General features: G+C 41.6%; 1 protein-coding gene across 7 annotated transcripts in view; it reads right to left on the minus strand.

Annotated features, from left to right (window-relative positions):
- Positions 1-2,055: 2,055 nt before the first annotated feature.
- Positions 2,056-20,066, minus strand: part of NFRKB (nuclear factor related to kappaB binding protein) — a 48,826-nt gene continuing 30,815 nt past the window's right edge. Inside the window, exons 10-27 of one of the 7 annotated variants that reach the window (XM_069080432.1) lie at positions 19,502-19,682; positions 19,103-19,211; positions 18,606-18,732; positions 18,343-18,408; positions 16,985-17,064; positions 16,822-16,865; positions 15,936-15,993; positions 10,376-10,550; positions 9,713-9,819; positions 9,261-9,384; positions 8,948-9,027; positions 8,579-8,799; positions 8,219-8,492; positions 7,476-7,694; positions 6,083-6,850; positions 3,888-3,994; positions 3,449-3,581; positions 2,056-3,333 (exon numbers count right to left, since the gene is read on the minus strand). In XM_069080432.1, the coding sequence (XP_068936533.1) occupies positions 3,208-3,333; positions 3,449-3,581; positions 3,888-3,994; positions 6,083-6,850; positions 7,476-7,694; positions 8,219-8,492; positions 8,579-8,799; positions 8,948-9,027; positions 9,261-9,384; positions 9,713-9,819; positions 10,376-10,550; positions 15,936-15,993; positions 16,822-16,865; positions 16,985-17,064; positions 18,343-18,408; positions 18,606-18,732; positions 19,103-19,211; positions 19,502-19,682 (2,999 nt within the window). In that variant the 3' untranslated portion in view covers positions 2,056-3,207. Of the gene's footprint in view, positions 3,334-3,448; positions 3,582-3,887; positions 3,995-6,070; positions 6,851-7,475; positions 7,695-8,218; positions 8,493-8,578; positions 8,800-8,947; positions 9,028-9,260; positions 9,385-9,712; positions 9,820-10,375; positions 10,551-15,935; positions 15,997-16,821; positions 16,869-16,984; positions 17,065-18,342; positions 18,409-18,605; positions 18,733-19,102; positions 19,212-19,501; positions 19,683-20,066 lie in introns of all 7 variants that reach the window. The other 6 variants (XM_069080429.1, XM_069080431.1, XM_069080427.1 and 3 more) reach the window with 6 other exon arrangements.

Consider the following 20,066-nt stretch of genomic DNA (forward strand, 5'->3'; position numbering starts at 1 on the left):
CCCATCTCAACTGGATTTGGTTCCCTGAAACTCTTATATTTCCAACCATAACTCCACTAAATGACACCTCTCAATTTTCTACAGTTTATAACTAACTTTGAATAAATCTGATCCTTTAAGAAAAATAGATGAGAAACATGGGAGTTAAATGACAGAAAGGTGTTATATCTACCAAAATATATTTTAGCAACAGTCTTATAGCAGTCTAAAACTGGAACCAAAGTGGGTGCCTATCAGACGAGGAGTGGCTGAATAAACTGTGGGACATGAATATAATACAGTATTATGCACAATAATATTACATTAATGCCATGTTATCATGCCAATGGAGAATGTGTTCAGAAACAAATGAGACTCACGAGATTCATACAACTGGACTTGTATGAAGTGATGCAGAAGAAAGCAAATCCAGGTGAATGATATGCACCAATTAATTCTTGAAAGGAACCTCAAATGAAAGTGTCAGGAATGCCACAAAAAACCAACTCCGACATCAAAGAAAAAAAATTACTACAAGCATCCAGAAAATTTCAAAGTACTAAGGAACTATAATCAAGATCATACAAGATCTGACAGCTTCTATTATAAACACAAACAGATCTTGGAATACAATACAGGCTTACAATCAAAAATTACTCATCCTGAAGAGCTGAGTATAATCCTATTGGGGGAAAAATGGATCTTTAAGGGAATAAGGGTCTTTAAAGAATTTCTGATAAGACCAAATCTGGGTAGGAATTCCAAAGAACAAAATTAAGAGTCCTGAGAAACCCAGAAAGATAAATTTATTTGAGCATTTGGAAGAGACTTACATGACGTAGTGCTAACATTCTAGTGGGGTAGAAAAAATGTGTTTCTTCAGAAACTCAATGTCAACAAACGGTATCGAAGGAATTAGATAAGACAGAGGTCTTAGGTGCAGACTGGTTCAGATCTGAGGGTTTGAAGAAGGGAAAGAAAGAAGAAAAGGTAATAGGAATAAAGTAGTGGGGAAAGAAGACAGAAAGGAATAGAACCTGATATTTCTCATTAACTGCAATATGTAAGACGAATATACAAATATGGAGGAAGGGATGAGAGGAGTAAGAATCAATCACATGAATCTTACTCTTACCCGAAATGGACAAAGAAGGGTTGAACACATAGAGTTTGCGGCACAAATACATCAAATTCAAGGCAACTGGTGGTGCAATAAATAGAACTGGGCCTGGAGTTAGGGAGACCTGAGTTCAAATCTTGTCTCGGACATTTACTAGCAGTGGAATACTCAGCAAGCCATTTAATTTCTGTTTGCCTCAGCTTTTCTCATCTATAAAATAATATCTTCCTCTCTGGATTGTTGTGAGAGTTAAGTGAGCTGATAGTTGTAAAAATCACTGAGTACAGTGTCTGGGATATAGTAGGCACTATATAAACGTTTATTCCCTTTCCCTTCAATTGAACAGGCAAATAAGCATGAATGAATGGGAAGAGAATTAAGAGGGAGGATAATACTAGAAAGTGAACTAAGTCACAAGCAAAATAAACTTTCTCAACCTGAAGCATGGTTTAAAAAGGGAGGTAAAAAGAAAAGTAAAGAATTAGAATCTAAGGAGGTAACTTAGATTATCTGTTAAACACAGGGGAATGGTTAAATCAAGTATGGGGTGTGATTCCTTTAGCCCTCTTTAAAGCTGAAATGTAGCTCTAGCACCACTTCCTACATGAAGCCCTTCCTGACCCCCTAAGCTTCTAGTGCTACCCTCCAATAGCTTACACGTAATTTTAGCAACAATGCCTGATATATAGAAGGAACTCAATATATGCCTGATGACTGACTGACATAGTAGATGTCAGTTTGCTTTGCTTATCTGTTTTACTTTGTTATAGAGAAAACTGTGTTGAGACAGGGAGTTGATATCATTACTGGAAAATAACAATAGTATAAAAAACAAAAACAAAAAATTAAACAATTTTTTGAAAAATAGGGGGGTCTAGATCACAAGTTACTGTCAAATCAGTAGCTAGTATAAGAAAACGCATTCATACAATTCCCAAAGCAAACAACAAGGCATGTGTTGTTAACAGCACATTTAATTATATATTACACTTAAAAATTTTTTAAAGAGCATTGTCAGGCAGCAATAGAGACTGCAGAAAGAAGCATGAAACAGCCAGTATTAATAAAATGTTTTAAAACTTTAGATCAATATGTACAAGATCAGTGCTTGCTGGATTGGCTGCTCCTTAGCCCTGTGTCTCCTTACTCTCTTCCTTATTCCAAGATCAGAAGTGATAGCAATACCACTAACAGGAAATAAAGTTCAGGCCCTAACACAAGATAGCAAAAGCAGCATAAATGGTAGTGTTCCCCTGGAGACTACTCACTTTTTCTGGGTCATTGTTTGATAAGAGGAGCAAAGTCTATAGACTAAGTCTAAAGACTTAGCAATAAACTTACACCATGTTCAAAGTCCCACATACCATCTTATAATATAGGCAGTTTCCATCTCTAGTCTCATTTCAAGAAATCCACTGTAGTCCATCCATTACCTATATTTTCTGCAGCCACAGTCTTTCCCTCTCTATCACAGTCATAAAAATATCTGCACTAGCCTGCTGGGATGCCAGCTATTCCCTTAAAAGAGACTATGTGATCTATTTAAGGGCTACAGCCCAAGCTTCTGTTTTGAGAAAGAGGTGCAATAGTATCTTAAAAAAAAACAATAATTTATATAAAATTATTTTCTGGACACAAAATGTCTCCTAAATCTGGTATCCAATCTATCAGTCACAGAAGTGATTAAGGAATACCATGTGAGGCTAAATTCTATCACTGAAGATCTCCACATACAAGTTAAGGCTTGTTCACAGAGCCTGCAGGTCCAGGAAATCTCTCATAATTCTCCTACTTGACTCCAATCAACACCAAGGGAGAAAATTCTGGTCTGTATGGTATAGTTGGGACCACATACAATTGTAATAAACTGTCTTCCCCTAGATTAATCCACAAAGCAGGCTCAGGAACCCTGGAGTGAGCTGGGGCCTTTTTAGGTATTATTCACTGGATCCTGTGACTGCGGAATCCAGTTTGCTGACACCCCACTACCTGACCTCTCTCTCCTTAAGAAGGAGGGTTTGCAGGTGTGAAGCAGCTCCTATTCTCTTCAGCTGGGAGAACAGTCCCGGGACAGTCCATGAGAAGCCATCTTCTTTCCCCTTCCATGTTCACTGCTGTTCAGGCACCTGTTTTGGTGATGGGGCTGTGGTCACGACGACAGTAGAGACAGCTTTGGAAGATCCAGAAGCTGTTCCCTGTTGAAGGTGGGAAGCTGGGACGGTCTGGATACGTACCTGTTTATAAAGAGATAGTGTGAGGGGCCCTAGAGAACAGACAGGACTCACCAATCAAGTTAAGCGAGGGATGGTAAGAAGTTTGCAATGACCAGTAGGATCCCTGAGATTTTACCTGTGTGGCCTGGCCTTGCTGCAGCTGCTGCAGCTGCTGAGCAGTGAGAAAGCTAACAGGTTTGTTACCAGTGATGAGCTTGGTGCCAGCCGGCATGGTAGTGAGGATAATATTCCGACCCAATCCACTGATACTGTGGAGAGAAAACAAGACTGGTTGTGGCTTACCGATGTAAAATCCCTCTGCTCCACAAAATTAAGCCAAGTGTCTTAAAACAATGTAAATTCTAATATAGTAACAAAACCAAGATCATGTACAAAGTGGCAAATGGTTGATAAGACTATGTGTCTTATCAAAAGGAGCTAGAATATAAAAGTAAGCCAGAATACCAAAAGGAGAATCCTAAGAAATAACCTACCTCCTCCATAATTTCCTTTTTCCTAACTAGAAAAGAAAGCTCAAGTCTCAGTCTGCTCTCAGTCTCCCTACCAGCACTCACTTGGCTCCAAGGTTGCCCTTGATGATCGGAGCTGTAACCACACTCTTGCCTTTCATGGGTGGGCTAATCACTGACAGTGGCACTGTAATCCGTGTAGGCAGCTTACCCTATAAAGAAAAGAAGGAAGTAAATAAGCATTAATTAAGTGCCTATCATGTTCCAGGCACTGTGCTAAGGGTTCTACAAAAACAGTCTCATTAAAAAGAAGGGGAATTTTTGTGGGATGAGGGACACAGAGAAGCAATAGGAAAACTTTTTACAAGTCCCCACAGAGCTACAAGCACTTGAATTGCAAGACAGATCCTGGGATAACCACTTTCATTACCCCCTCCTCTCTAGATTTCCAATGAACCAAGACACTTGGGTCAAAGTCAAAGAAGCCCTAAAACATACAGAAGCTATAACCTATATAGAAATGTCCCAGTCCTACCCTGCTCCACCCTATCAAAAAAACAAGAACATAAATGCAGGTTTCCCATTTAATAGCATAAAGGAAAAGATAAAAGAGTTGAAGAGTTAATAATACTGAATGCAATTCTAGTGCTCCACTGGAATGCAGGTTCACTGAGGGGGAACCAGCAAAAGGGGATGGGGGATGGGGAGCCGGTGTGGTAATTAAGAACAAGACAACAAGTTATGCATTCCTTAAGTATTTTCAGTTTTTTCTAGGGAACATATTAGTAAAGGTTGCACAATCAACCAAGTGAAGGAAATCCAGTTTCCAGGGCCCAAAATTAATGTAGTGAAACTTAAAGTGTACACTGCCCCTGAGGCTTACTTAACTCTATTCTCAAACTATTTGGCTCTGCTACTGTTGTTACTCTTCCTTGTCAGTAACAGAATTTTTATAGGTGTATGACAGTGCCCCATGAATTCAGACGGAAACCTCACTTGGTACTCATAAACGGTAGCAACATTTCCCCTGGGCAGAAAAACAGGGAAAGGAATAGCTACCAACACATCCGTACCTCTGGTATTCACCTCAGCCTCTGCCATACCTAGTATATTTCCTTTTTGTGGCTCTCTAGACCACAGGGAGAACAGCAAAGTCCAAGTCTTCTATCAATCAGTTGCCTAAGCTTGTCTAATTCAGCTGTTTCTATGGCAGACCCTATTGGGAACTACCTTTCTACATTCAGTGAATCAGCCAACAAGCATTTATTTTTTTTTTTAAGCAATCAGGGTTAAGTAACTTGCTCAAGGTTACACAGCCAGTTATTTCTGGGTGTGGTGCTGAGTATCTGAGCCCGGATTTGATCCAGGTCATCCCGACACTGGAGTCGGTACTCTTACTCGCTGAGCCACCTGGCCGCCCCTAAGCAATTGGGGTTAAGTAACTTGCTCAAGATTACACGGCCAGGTGTTTCTGGGTGGGTGCTAAGTGTCTGAGCCCAGGATTCAATTCCCAACACTGGAGCCGGTGCTCTTACTTGCTGTGCTACCTGGCGGCCCCCAACAAGCATTTATTAACACCTACTATGTGCCAGGCAAAAGTCCCCGTTCTCAAGGAGCTTGGTCTTAAGGGAAGAGCTCACTGACTCAAAAAAACAAAGGGGAACAAAGAGTATAAAGGTTCCTTGTTACCAACATTCTGGTGTTGCAAGTGGGAGAAATGGTGTAAAATCACTTTAAAGACTTTAACTTAGAGGGAGGCGAGGTGGTACAGTGAATAGAGTACAGGACCTAGAGTCAGGGGATCTGAGTTCAAATTTGGCCTCAAACACTTAACACTTACTAGACGTGTGACCTTGGGCAAGTCACTTAACCCCAAATGCTCATCCTACCCCCCTCCAAAAAGAAAGCAAAAAAAAAAAAAAAGTAAAACTTCAACTTAGACTTTTCACTAATTAGGGAAGGCCCTTCTCAAACCACCCCAGCTGCATTCTGACCCTCTGTTGATCTTCATAATCTAAGATTTTAGAGTACTCTTTTTACTACAGAAAGTAACACTAAGACCCTATCACCCAGTAGAGTACATGTAAGTGGAGGTTTTACAAATACTATGAATGAATTAATAAAAAATAAAACTGCTAAGGTCAGGTTGAATGGTATGGAAATGCGGAATACCTTGATTTCCAGTCGTCATTACTAGAATAAGAAGCCTGACTTTCCCTTCTGACAGAAGCAACTGGGTTGAATAACTTTAAAAGGGGCTTTAATGAGACAGGCTACACTTAACTCACAATGTTACTCACAGCCTGGGAAGTGGATACAACTGTTGTGCTCACAGGGACCTGTCGCACAGTGGTAGCTCCTGTCCCGATGCTGATAGGGGTGCCTGTGGCCCCAGAAGCCACTGCCACAGCCTTTGACACAGCAGCACTCATACTGGGTAAGGACACAGTGGAAGTATGAACAGCCCCAGGCCCACCTGCTGAAGAAGACCCTTGCTTGGCATGGGTGGCGACTGTTATGGTCTGTCCTGGTTTAGGAGGCATCACTCCCAGTCCCTGAACAATTCGGATTGTGGCAGCAGGCTTTGCCTCTGTCGCAGTCACTGCACCTTTGCCCTTTTGGTCTGCCACACTCACACCAAGCGCTGGCATCAAACGGAAAGCTGAGCTCGAAGCTTCTGCAGGTTTCAGGTCAGGGGCTACTTTGACCACAGTGGTGCCTGCTGGAGTAGATGAAGGGGCAGTAGCCGAGCTGGCCTTGACAGGGGTGTCAGATGCATGCACAGGGTTGGAAGTGACATGCAATGTAGCAGAGATGCCCTTTCCTGCAGTACCACTTCCTGCCCCAAAGAGGTCCTGGGTCAATTTGACTGTGGTGACCTGGGACTTGGCCAGGGTAGCCATCATGTCAGGAGTTATACGTAGCACTGTTTGGCCCTTGGCATCGGTAGTGATGGATGAAGGTGGCAGGCGTAAGACATCTTTACCCTGGATACGGAAGTTAGTGGCTGTTAGTGGAATGCTGTTGCCTGTTTGAGGCTTCATGCCCAGCTGTCCAGTAATGGCCACCTGGAGAGGGGAAGAAAGGCACTGATATGGACTGGAGAAGTCTGCTAAATGGGGCCATGCTAAGACTACCTAAGTAATACCACCATGCAAAATTTATAAACACATTTTCCAACAGACAATGTTTACATGTTCAAATCTACTTAAAAAGGTAATACTATGTTTTATATTCACTAATAATAAATTAATACCAGAGAAGGAAATTATTTGTATAAAGGTACAAGTAGAAACAAATTCTCAGAGGCCTAATTCCCAACCAAGTAATCCAAATGGTTTTCTTAAAAATAAATGATTTGCCCCAATGTCTAATGTGAAAGTATCTGCAGATCCTATACCTGATTGTATGCTGCCATGGGGAGGAGAGGGTGTAGGGGAGGGAGGGGAAGAAAATTTGAAACTCAAAGAACTGTGGAACTGAATCTTCTAAACTAAAAGTAAACAAACAAATTAATAAAGGCCTAAAAAAAAATAATAAATGCTTGCAATGCTTGCACTGCCTTCTACTAGAACTGACTTGAAATCAATGGCAAGTAAAAGACCAAATAAGTTTTGTGCATTCCTATTATCTTTTCCAAATATCTCCTAGATTTCTGGATGTATAAGCCAATTCTACCCAAGAATTAGTAACCTGTTTGATGATATTCTGGCCAGGGACATTCTGGATAACAGTGGTTGTGGAGGAACTTGATGCAGAGCTTCCAGGGGAACTGGTGGCAGGTTTTGCTGCAGGGCTAGTGGTGGCAGTGAGACCTGTCACTGTGAGTCCTGCTTGGCCTTGCCCGGGCCGCTGCACAGCTGCTGGGGCCGGGGTTGGCTGAGTTTTTACTGGAACAGTTGTCATCACTGTCTGGCTCAAGATAAAAGAAAAACAATTTATTCAGACACAGAATAGAGACTAGCACCATAGGATTCTCTTAGTAGGCTACAGAACCAAGGAACTTCCCTACAAAAACTCGTTTTTTCCAACATAGCTACTTGGAATATATCAGAATATTTCATTTCCTCAACACAAAAATACTGAAACCATTTCACCTTGAAGCTACAGGACTCAATATCTAAACTCAGTACTCAAAGGACATTGAGAGCTGTACCTGGTATGGTGCTTTCTAGTTCTCAAAATGTTTTTAAAAGAACTCATTTTAACATGACCCTTTGGAGTAATTAAGATTGATAGTATTTTTCCCATTTTACAGATCAGGGAACTTGAGACAGGCAGGATAAGACTTCACTCAAATCACATACTAGGAGATGAACTGGAACTAGAATACAGGTTTCCTATTTTTCAGGTTCAGGGATCTTTTCAGTAGAATCACTAGCCATGCTTGGTTCAGTTTCTTCTACTACCTAATGACCTTTAGCCTCCATACTCACTTGTGGTATGACTTTGGTCTGTGTAGCAGTGGCTGGAACCCGGATTTGTGGGCCCACTGGCATCTGTGGCAGTGTCTGTGTTGAATTTGTGGGCTGCTGAGTGACAGCAGGAAGGCTGGTCTGGGCTACCACCCGCACCTGGGGAAGTCCAGTTGAGCCAGAATGGCTCACCACCCGGCCAGTGGACTGGGAATTTGGTGGAGTCTGGTTGCTTGGAGTTGGAGACAGTAATGTTCCCAACTGAGGCATTGTTGGTGAGGATACCAGAAGAACACTGTAAGAAAAAAGGGTAAAAGCTTATGATAGTCAAATGAAGAGGCATGGAGAGAAGAAAGCTAGAGAAGAAAGGGAAGAGTGTACCTTGGGCTAGATTTAGCTGGCTCTGGGCCTGTATTAGGTGCATTCTTGCCAACTGCTGACACAGGTGGAGGTGATATGGGAGTAGCAGGCAAGGCTGGGGTGGTTGGGGTGACAGGTGTGACAGGAGTGGCTGGCATGCTGGAGTCACTAAGACTTAGCTGACTTGGCTCTGATGGACCACTGTTAAGCACCTTTACAGAACTCTCCTTATTACTAGACTTCTGCAACCAAAAAACAAACACAATATGCAGGTCTAATCATGAGACCAATGAAGGAAGGCACAACAGTTACCATAGCTTCAAAGGCCATTTAAATGAGCAGTAGAACACATTTGGTTTTTGTAATCATCTTTTCAAAATTCTCACTTACCACCTTGGCAGGGGGCTTAGGTTTTTGTTGAAGGGCTTTTCTGGCTTTTGCTGCAGCTGCCTGTGCCTGGTGAATTCGCTCTGTGAACAAGAGTAACTAATAAGCTATGCCTAAAAGTCAGAATCATAAGACTAGTATTATTAGAATTCACCCCACCCCATGCCATTGGCAACCACACTATTGGGCTAAATCCTGCCCTTCAACCCTCTAATTCTTGTCTGAAACCAAATGATAATAATAAAGAGATCAAACTAGTCATTTAGATGACTTCCGACCTGTGGTCTGACCCATTTGACCCAGAGGCCTCACACACCAAACTCTTCCTCGCTCCGGTCACGGTGAAGGTAGATCCACAACTTTCGTCCAATATCATATTTTACACATGGGTCTTTCTCATAGTGTAGTCGGTCCAAGGCACCACTTACTACTGTATTCACCTGAGAAATATAAGCATAACTGAAGTAGAGGCAAAAACCAGGTCCCAGGAAGTAGCTGAGCCCTAGAAATAATGTTGGGTTTGGCCAGTCTATGGGCCTAAGGTGTTCTCAACTGTTCCCTCTAAACTATTCAGCACTTTTACTCCCACTGTCTATGTACATTTATTAAGACTAAATAACTCTTTGCTGAACTGAACTAAATAAGGTCTCAGAATAATACATAATTATTGAAATCCAGACAAAAAGGAGCTCATTTCAGTGAATATGAGCTTTCCCAGAAGATCTTAGAAAGGTGACATCTGGGGTAGTAATCTCTTCTCCATCTCACCTGAGTGCTGGTAACATCTGGAGCAAGAAACTGGGAATCCTTCAGCAATTCACAGATTTCAGCCCGAGTCCCTTCTCCATTGGGCAGTCGGGCTGCAGCATCTCTGACTGGAGGTAGTTGTAAAAGAAACAGAAATAAGAAGGGATAGGAATTCCATTGCAGCACAATACCTTGTCCATTTCCTCTTCTACATAGAAAAGGTCTCCTGTTCCCTTACTTTACTTGGTCAGTATCAAGGACAGCCTGCCCCCTGGTGGTTGGTAGTGATCTCCGCACTTTCCTAGGCTACACTAAACAAGCTTGAAGAATTCTTGGCAGACATCTAGGCTAGTGCTTTCCTCAATTCCTCAGGAAAAAAAATTTTTTTTTTAAAACAGACTCCAGAAGAAAATGTAATTCAGGTAAAGAAGCCTAATTCCTCTGCCCCACCTGCTCTTCCCCCCCACTATAAAATTCCCAATATATTCTCCCTACCACATGCACAAACACACATACAACACCTCTCTCTATCCCTGTGGAAGGTGGTATAATTGTCCCTGAGATTTCTGATGAAACCAAATCAAAAATTAATGGCCAATGTCTCTACAATCCCTTCCAGTTCTAAAGCATATAAAAGATCATATAAAAGAAAACACTCCCCAGAAAAAAATCTAGGTGCCTTACCAAGAGACAGGATGGTGACATAGGCAGGGCGATCTGAGCGCAGCAAAGAGTGCTCCCGGGCCTTGTTAAGTGAGGTCTCTTTGTCAAAGACACCTTTGACTGGCCCCACCACAGATTCAAAACCATGCATTCGGAAGGTGAAAGCTTTGTGGGGCTGGCTGTAACGGAAACGTTCCTGGGGCAAGCAAGTAGAAGAGGAATGAGTCAGGATCATGGAGCTTTCTGTCCCCCATCAACTGAAACTGCTCTCATCAAAGTTAGCAATTATCCTTTAACTGTTAAATGTAATAACTTTTTCTTAAATCTCATCTTTCTTGACCCTTCTGCAGCATTTGGCATTGCTGATTACCTACCCTCTTCTCCTGGATACTCTCTCATCTCCATGTTTTTGTGACACTGCTCTTCCTGGTTCTCCTATCTGACTGTTCTCCAGGCTCCTTTGCTGAATCTTTCTCCAGGTCACAGCCACTAACCATGAACCAACCTCAAGGATCTGTCTCTGCTCTTCTCCCTCTATACTATATCACATAGTGATCACATCAGCTCTCATGGGTTCAATTAAATCTATATGATGACTCAAATCTATTTATTCAACCTTAACTTCTCATCTCTAGTCACATATCACCAATTGCTTATTGGAGATCTTAAACTTGATATCCCATAGACATCTCAATGTCAACATGTCTAAAGCAGAACTTGATCTTTCCCCTTCAATCCTTCTCTCTTCCTAACTTCCCTATTACTGCCAACAGAACCACTATCTTCAGTCACCTAAGCGCCTGACCTTGACTTCATCCCTAGTTTCCTCATTCATATTTATTCCACATATCCAATCCATTGCCAAGTCTTGTTGTTTCTACCTTCACAACATCTCCCATATTTGTCCCCTACTCCTTACTCAATGCCATCATACTGTGAATCACTTCATACTTGGACCATTGTAACAACATGTTGGCTGGTCTCTCTTCCCAGCTACTTCCCCAGGCCAATCCATTCTCCACTAAACTGCCCAAGTGATCTTCCTAAAAGGAAGATCTGACCTTGTCACCCACCCCTCTAATCAATAAACTCAGGTGGTTCCCTATCACCTCCATCATCAAATACAAAATCCTATTTAGCTTTTAAAACCCCACAATCTGGGCTATTCCTGCATTTCAAGTTTCCTTATACTTTACTCCTCCCTCTAGATAATCAACAATTAAGCACCACTGGCCCTATTGCTATTCCTCAAATACAACACCCCATCTCCCAACTCCTCACTTTTTCACTGACTGTCCACCATAGCTGGAATGCTCTCCTTCCTCACTTTTACCTTCTGGCTTTCCTTCTGGTTTCTTTCAAGACTCAGCTCAAATCCCACCTTCTACAAGAGGTAGTCCCAGTCTCCACCTCTCCTTAACCCACCACCACATTTTTTTCTTAATAGTATTTTATTTGTTTTCCAATCACATGTAAAGAGTTTTCAACTTTCATTTTTGTGAGATTCTGAGTTCCAAATTTTTCTCCCTCTTTCCCTCCTCTCCCCACCCCCAAGACAGCAAACTAACATAGGTTATACATGTACAATCATCTTAAACATATTTCCACATTAGTCATGCTGGGAAAGAAAATTCAGAACAAAATGGAAAAACTGAAAGGAAAAACAAAAAAAAGGGAAAAAAGGAAAAATAGTAAGCTATGATCTACATTCAGACTCCATAGCACCATCACGACTTCTGAGATTTATCTCCCATTTATACTGTGAAAGCCCTGAGGGAGGGACCATGTTTTTGGCTTTCTTCATATCCTTAGCACTCGATGGAGTACCTAACCTCACTGGAATTGGGTGAAGAAGACCTTGGGAACTTATATAACAAGGTAATTAATAACTATGAGCCCATTTTATTTGCAAAATGCTTAGCCCAATATCTGGCACATAGTAGGCATTTAATAAATATATGTTTTGGGGCAGCTAGTGGCACAGTGAATAGAGCACTGGCCCTGGAGTCAGGAGGACCTGAGTTCAAATCCAGCCTCAAACACTTAACACTTACTAGCTGTGTGACCTTAGGCAAGTCACTTCACCCCAATTGCTCTGCCTTCCCCCCCAGCAAAAAAGAAAAAAAAAGTTTGTTTCCTTTTTTCTTCCCCTGTTTCCTCATCTGTAAAATGTGACTAGATGACCTCCAGGGTCCTTTCCAGCTCTAAATCTATGATCTCATGTGTCTAAGTAGCTTGCTCATTTAAACAGAATCAGAGAAAAAAAATGAGGCCCTTTTATAAGCCCTCACTGAGAAAAAGCAACTTCTTAGTCAGAAGTGACATTTCCTTCATTTACCTTTGCATAGCATTTATGTTCTATATTTTGGTAAGCTATATATCCTTCTCCTCACCACCCCCAAATGTTTTCCTGATTAGGCTCCTTATGTGATCAGGTTGTGTCTTTTTCTATCTTGGTATCTCTCCCAGCATCTAATAGTGTTCTTGGCACTTAATGTTTGTCAAAGTAATTTAAGAGCTGTATACAAATAATTTTTGTTGCTAATGATGAAGAAAAGGTGATGAGAGCATTTACACTTCTAACTTGGTAATGGGACCTAAAACAATCTATAAAGGACTGGACTGGGGCAGAGCCAAGATGGCAGAGTAAAAGCAAGACCTTCCCATGGCTCTGGCTTCCACCTTCCCCAATCCCTGTAAAAAGGGGACTCTAAAACTTTGGAGCTACAGAACCCACAAAATGACACAGAGAAGCTAAGCTCCTGCTGAGGACAGCCTGGCAGGCCAGCAGGAATCAGCCAGCGCAGTGCTCTGAGAACAGAGCAGCCCTATGCCGAGGTTTTAGCCCCAGGGTGGGCCTGACCAGCCACTGGCCAGAGGGACTCCAGATCAGCAGCAGCGGCAGTCATTTACAGATTTATCAACACATAGATGCGAAGGATAAAATGAGAGGTCAGTGCAGTCTGGACTTTGGGACCAGTAAGTGGGAGTGCGTGGCTTTTACCCCTGGGGCGAGAAACCGATGGGAAGCCGGCACAGCCAGCCAGTGCCACGTGGCAGCTTCAGCTCCTGGCCTGCAGAGTGTATGGGGACCAAGCACCAGTCTGAGGGGTAATCGCTCTTGCTTTAAACTGCTTGGATCTGAATTGAAGTCTAGGGTGGAGGTTCTGGGGTGTATGTCCAGCTTGCCAGAGTGTGTGGAGACCTCAGAGAGGGCACCCATCTAATACCTCCAGCAGCTGAGAAAACCCCAGCATTTGAGACGAAAGCTCCCCTGTCTGGTGGCAGAGTCCTACTGTGGCAAAAAGCCCAAAAGTCAAGTAATTGAGTGGCAAAATGAGCAGGCAGAGGAAACAAAGCAGACAGAAGATTCCAACAATACACTCCTATTTTGGGGACAAAAAGGAGCAAAGCATGGAACAGGAGGAAAACAGTGAAGTCAAAACTCCTGCACCAAAAGCTTCAAAGGAAAATATGAGCTGGTTACAGGCCATAGAGGACCTTAAGAAGCAGATAAGAGAAGTGGAGGAAAAACTGGGAAGAGAAATGAGAACAATGCAAGAAAATTATGAAATGAGAGCCAACAGCCTGACTGAGGAAAATAATACCTTAAAAAACAGACTGACTCAAATGGCAAAGGAGGCCCAAAAAGGCAATGAGGAGAAGAATGCCTTAAAAAGCTGAATTTGCCAGATGGAAAAAGAATCTCAAAAGCTCAATAAGGGCTTCAGAATTAGATTGGAGCAAATGGAACCTAATGACTTTATGAGAAATCAAGAAGCTGTTAAACAGATCCAAACAAATGAAAGAATAGAAGGCAATGTGAAATAAATATCTCATGGGAAAAACCACTGACCTGGAAAATAGATCCAGGAGACATAATTTAAAAATTATTGCACTGCCTGAAAGCCATGACCAAAGTAAGAACCTAGAAAGCATCCTCCAGGAAGTTCTCAAAGAAAACTGCCCTGATGTTTTAGTACCAGAGGGCAAAATAGAGGTGGAAAGAATCCACCGATCACCTCCTGAAAAAGATCCCAAAAAGAAAACTCCTAGGAATATGATAGCCAGGTTCCGGAATTCCCAGATTAGGGAGAGAATATTACAAGCAGCCAGGAAGAAACAATTTGAATATTGTGGAAACACAATCAGGATAACCCAGGATCTGGCAGCTTCTACACTGAGGGATCGAAGGGCTTGGAATATGATATTCTGGAGGTCAAAGGAGCTGGGATTAAAACCAAGAGTCATCTACCCAGCAAAACTGAGTATCATGTTTCAGGGGAAAATATGGTCATTCAGTGGAACAGAGGACTTTCAAGCATTCTTGCTGAAAAAACCAGAGTTGAATAGAAAATTTGACATTCAGAGACAAGAAGCAAGAGAAGCATGAGAAGGTAAACAGGGAAAAGGAATCATAAGGAACTTATCAAAGTTGAACTATTAACATTCCTACATGGAAAAACAACAATTGCAACTTATGAAACTTTTCTCAGTAGTTGAAGGGAGTAGAAATATATATATATATATATATGTGTCTATATATGAGGGTATATGGGCATATGAACACATATGTGAATGTGTATATATATGTTTACAGATATACATAGATAGAGGTCACAGGACCAATTTAACAGGAAGGGATGATACTTAAAAGGTGAAATTAATAGGTGAGAGGAATATAATGAGAGGAGATGGGGAGAGACAGATTGGGGTAAACTATCTCATACAGAAGAGGCAAGGGAAAATGGCTACAATGGAGGGGAAGAATAGGAAGGCAAAAGGGAATGGGTCAACCTTATTCCCATTGAATCTGCCTTGAGAAGGGAGTGAAATACACACTGAATGGGGTATCTCACCCTCCAGGAGAGTAGGGGGGAAGGGGATGAGAGGTGGGATGATGAAAGGGAGAGCAGGCTGGGGGTTGGAAGCACCCACTTTTAAAAAGGGACAGGATCAAAGTGGGGAATAGAACAGGTGGGAGGTAGGGAGATATAATCAGTCTTTTACAATATATCTACTATGTTATTGTTTTGCATTAGCCACACATGTACAACGTATACGGAACTGCTTATCTTCCCAGTAAGGGTGGGTGACAAGGAAGGAAGGGAATGAATCTGGAATTGAAAGTTTTAAAATCAAATATTCAAATATATATATATATATATATATATAGATATATATATGTATGTGTATATGTGTATGTGTGTGTGTGTGTATACTATTATTAATACCATCTTACATGTAATTGGGAAATAGGATATACTGAGGCATAGAGATCCACTGGAAAAGTCAAAAGGGGCATGGGAGAAAGTGTGGGAGAGAACAGATTGGAGGAGGGGATATCCTGTGGGACTGCTATTTTGAGGTGGTGGGTAGGGGAAAAACGGGGAGAAAATTTGTAACTCAAAATCTGGAAATTTAATTTTAATTAATTAAAAATAAAATTTTAAAAAAATAAATAAATAAAGGACTGGATTTCCCACCTAAGAACTCAGAGAGGAGGACAGCTGGGTCTAAGGCTTTTTTACATACATTTTCACTAATCCCAGGGTTCACACTCTTTCAAGTTCTTCCTCACCTGCTCCTGAAAAACCCGTTTCTCTTCCCCTGTGCTAGGCCGGACCACGTAGTCAGTCCTTCTGGAACACAAAGTTTTAAATCAACTCCAAATGGCAAGTTCATAGATCAATTTCTCCATCCATAGCACCCACCAACTGTGGCCTTCATAATCCTCCCACCCTTTTCTAACTGAAATTCTTCCCTTCCCCACGACCCCTCTTTCACAGCAAGGACAGAATTCTCCCTCTCCCAGCTCCCACCAATAAGTCTTATTCTATAGTCCCTCTAAATTCTGGGTATTCAGAATAGTAACTGCTGGCTAAATAAACTGCAGTAAATAGTAATAGTAAATAGTAAGTTGGAAGGCTGTTTTTCTTGCATTACCATGTTTTTTATCATGCCTGGTTATCTTACATGTACATACATGGTTAGTAACAAACTACATAGTAAGGCTCAAAATATAATGGGCTTCAGGAGATTTTTTTAGAAGGTTTAGATATTTAGTTCATAAATATCCTCACTGTCTATTATCACTGGGGAAAATTCAACTGCTTACAAGTAAAGGAGGCAAGAAAGGTAGCTAAACCACAATTCATATAAAAAGGACCTGGTTTTAGTGGACTTTAAAAGCACAATAAATCAACCCGAACAAAAAACCAATGAGTGCTCTTAGGCTGACTGAATTCAGTGTTCAGTGTCCAAAAGAAGGGAAGTTCAGCTAGGTAGAATACTCAGGTCTGAGCATCACAACAAGGTGACATTATCTAAAGGACACTGAGAAGCTAGAATGTATCCAGAAGGGTGGCTTAAAATGGTTAGAAGACTGAAAGACTAAAAGCTAGGCTGTATAAATATTAGTTAAAAAACATAGTAATGCCTGAAAGAGTCAATTATTCTCTACTTACACTCGGGGACCTGGTGTTGTGGCATCTGAACTATCTTCATTTTCCTGCTGGACAACAAGGCAAATCATTTAACTATGAAAGAGACTGAATTCTGAAAGCTTTGGACACCTCAAGGGTCAAGAGAATCTTGTGGAAATATTTTGGTACTTCTTAGAAGCCATACCTTACAGAAAGTTTGGTCTTTGGTTTCTAGCCACAGTTGGAATAAGGCAGCTAATTCCTTCTCATTGTCTTGGGATGAGCCTATTGTGAACCAGAAATAAACACAATCAGATCTAAGAATATGACTAAGAATCCAAACTTCCTTCTAACCTACCATTCCACTGAACCATCTGTAAGAGATGTTCAAGAGTAATATTCACCAATTGATCCATTTGCTTTTCATGTGTCTCCTCTGACACTTGATAAGAAAGAGAAAGGTTTCTTTCATAGGAGAGATATCAACACCAACCCTTTCCCCTTTCCTTAGTAACATTAGTTATTGACCTTCCCTAAGATGGATATCATTCAAGTATACTCCTAAAGCCATAAATAGAAGTTTTACCACCTAGAGTAAAAATAGTTGGGATTCTGAGGGGTTACATAGGCACAATCATGCCAGGAAAAGGGTGTAGTTCAGCCTTTGAACTCCCCCCACCTCCCACTGCCAGTGAAGATGAAGAAGGAAAGTAGGCCCAGGAGATGGGTGGCACAGGAAAGGGACTTTGGGGGGTGGAGGTGAGGGAGGAATTCCTCCTTCCGAAGGGATCGTGAGTTTGTGGAAATGTCACAAAAGAACCCTGAAGCCAGCAGCTGTCACGTACAGCAATTCAGGTGAGGGATAATAGAGGACCACAAGGGGAAAAGAGGTGGTAGTGGCCACCACAGGGATAAAATGTACCCTCCTGGGGAAGTAATATGCTCTACCCTCAAGCCCAGATGTTACTGCCCTAGAACAAAGTTGTTTGCCCCACACTAGTTCCATAGTGAACTTCACACACTGTAGAAAAGATGGGCTCCTGCTATTAAGAAATAGTCAATTCAGAGCAAACATCTCTGGGCTGGGTAATCACTGCAATCCAATGATCTAACAGATGAAATAATGAAAATGTTTATTAATTAATCCAGAAAAACTTAAGTATTCAGTACAATAGTAAAGCTATAATTAGTCTATTAAATTCAACAAATACTTATTAAGCATCTATCTGTGCAAGGCACTACACTCAGAACTAAAGAAAAGAAGGCAAAAAGCTTCCATTGAGACAGGCTAAACAGATCAGAAAAACTACACTAGTGGAAATTTCCACATCAGCAACTAAAATCTAAACAATGAAACTCTAGCCTGGAATTATGAGCACACCACCAAGCCTGAGGTACCAAAACAGAAAAAAGCAAGAGGTATTCTCAGGACAAAAAAAAAGGCTTAGACCAATTATTTTACCTGGTCTTCAGAATTTCATTGATTAAAAAGGGAAAAAATATCAAAAAGAAAATGAAAGTGGGAAGGCCCACTGGTATAAAGAGGAAAAGTATACTACTTACCAATCAATTTCCATTGCTGGGTCTTCTCTTTGAACTCAACAAATGGAGAAAAGCTAGAAGGAACAGCTGTAAGGAGATGGTTGAAATCAGCAAACTACACATGTCAGAGACAGTCTTCTAATTTCTACTGACCCAGAAAACAGTTGAGCCAGACCCTCAAAGTGAGTCAGAGCGGTAAAGCCAAGAAGCCTTTAAAAGACTACACCATGGCAATGAAAACCTTAAACAAAAAAAAATTGACTATACAAAAACAAACACCTCACCTCGGCTATCTCCAGCAAGATACTGCAGGGATGGTAACACTAATTCTGCCCAGTTGGGAGCTGAAGAGAACCAGCTATTAAGGGTACTGGCTGGAGATGCCTGCCAATCCAGGACTCGCTCCTCCAGCTGCAGGAGAAACAAAAGAATCTAGTTATCCCAGGGATTCCAAGAGGGTAGACAACTGAAGAGTAATAATAGAGCACCAGCCCTGGAGTCAAGAGGACCTGAGTTCAAATCTGACCTCAGACACTTATTAGCCATGTGACCTTGGGCAAGTCACTTAACCCCAATTGCCCTGCCTTCCCCTCTCCAAAAAGAAAAAAAAAGAGTAATAGAAAAGTATGTCCAGAGTGATTTTCCAACGTTGCAAGGCCAATCAGAAGCAAATCTATGTAGAGACCTAAAAGAGATGCATCTCCCAAGATGTAGCCTGGCCGCTGCTTCTTCCCCCTTTAAAGTTTCCTCCTTATAGCTCTGATTTCCCAGGTCCTCTTACCATAGGGAGACTGGCCTGTCCCTCCATGAGCAAGATCTCCAGAAGGAGGGAGAAGAAACTAGATGATATTTCATTGATTCCAAGGCAGGGCTTGAGGTCTTCAAGAGGCCTATGAGGAAGTAAAGATAAAAAGCAACTGCAAAGGGCATCATGGGTTTGCTCCCTAGATTGGTCCTAGTCCTCAGTGCTTCCCACAGCTCTCAATGTGCTCCATCAAAGACCAAGAATGCACAAAGGATCGCTCTTAGCCACAAGACCAAGAAGAACCAGCATGTCCCACCACAGGCAGCTCTGAGAATTACAAGTAATAAATTCAGAAGAATATATCCAAATAAAATCAATGCATTAACATGTTCTTGTTTAACATGCATCCTTAGGGAGCCACTATCTCTTCCTTACTCTTCTTTGATGGCAGAGATTGGCAGTGGGGATGGGGCCTGGGATAGGGGTGGGATCCCCTCTGGATTGCTCAGAGGTTCAGCTAGATCATCTATTTCAGATTTTATCATTTTCAACTTCTTTTTCTTTTTCTCTTCTTTCTCTTTTGCCTTTTTTTTGAGGACAGCCAAGTCAAACAGAGCTGGTAAGGAAAAACAAGAGATAAAGTTAAAAAACAGCAGTCTCTACATGAGAAAATGAGGTCTGTTATCTGAAAATGATATGCTAGTGTAAGGAAAACAAATCAGAAGAGGAAGACCTTTTGATTCTACCCACTAGTGGTTAGTAGTTTAGCTTTAACACTTACAGAAGTCCACTAGAATACATAGTTTCCTTTAATGCTGTAGGGGTTTCTACTGCTCCCTCCAACTTCTAGTTCCTTCCCTTTCAAAATCACATTGTACATTTTGTACATAATTATATAAGTACATGATGTGTCTCAGAATGGAACATAAGTTTCTTGAGACCAGGAACCATTTCCTTCTCGTCTATCTCCTCAGTGCCTAGCACAGTGCCTGGCACTAGA

The sequence above is a fragment of the Petaurus breviceps genome, unplaced genomic scaffold, assembly GCF_028583685.1.
Source record: "Petaurus breviceps papuanus isolate PSGF00001 unplaced genomic scaffold, PetGlider_PUasm1.0 91133, whole genome shotgun sequence".
Taxonomy (NCBI): Eukaryota; Metazoa; Chordata; class Mammalia; order Diprotodontia; family Petauridae; genus Petaurus; species Petaurus breviceps.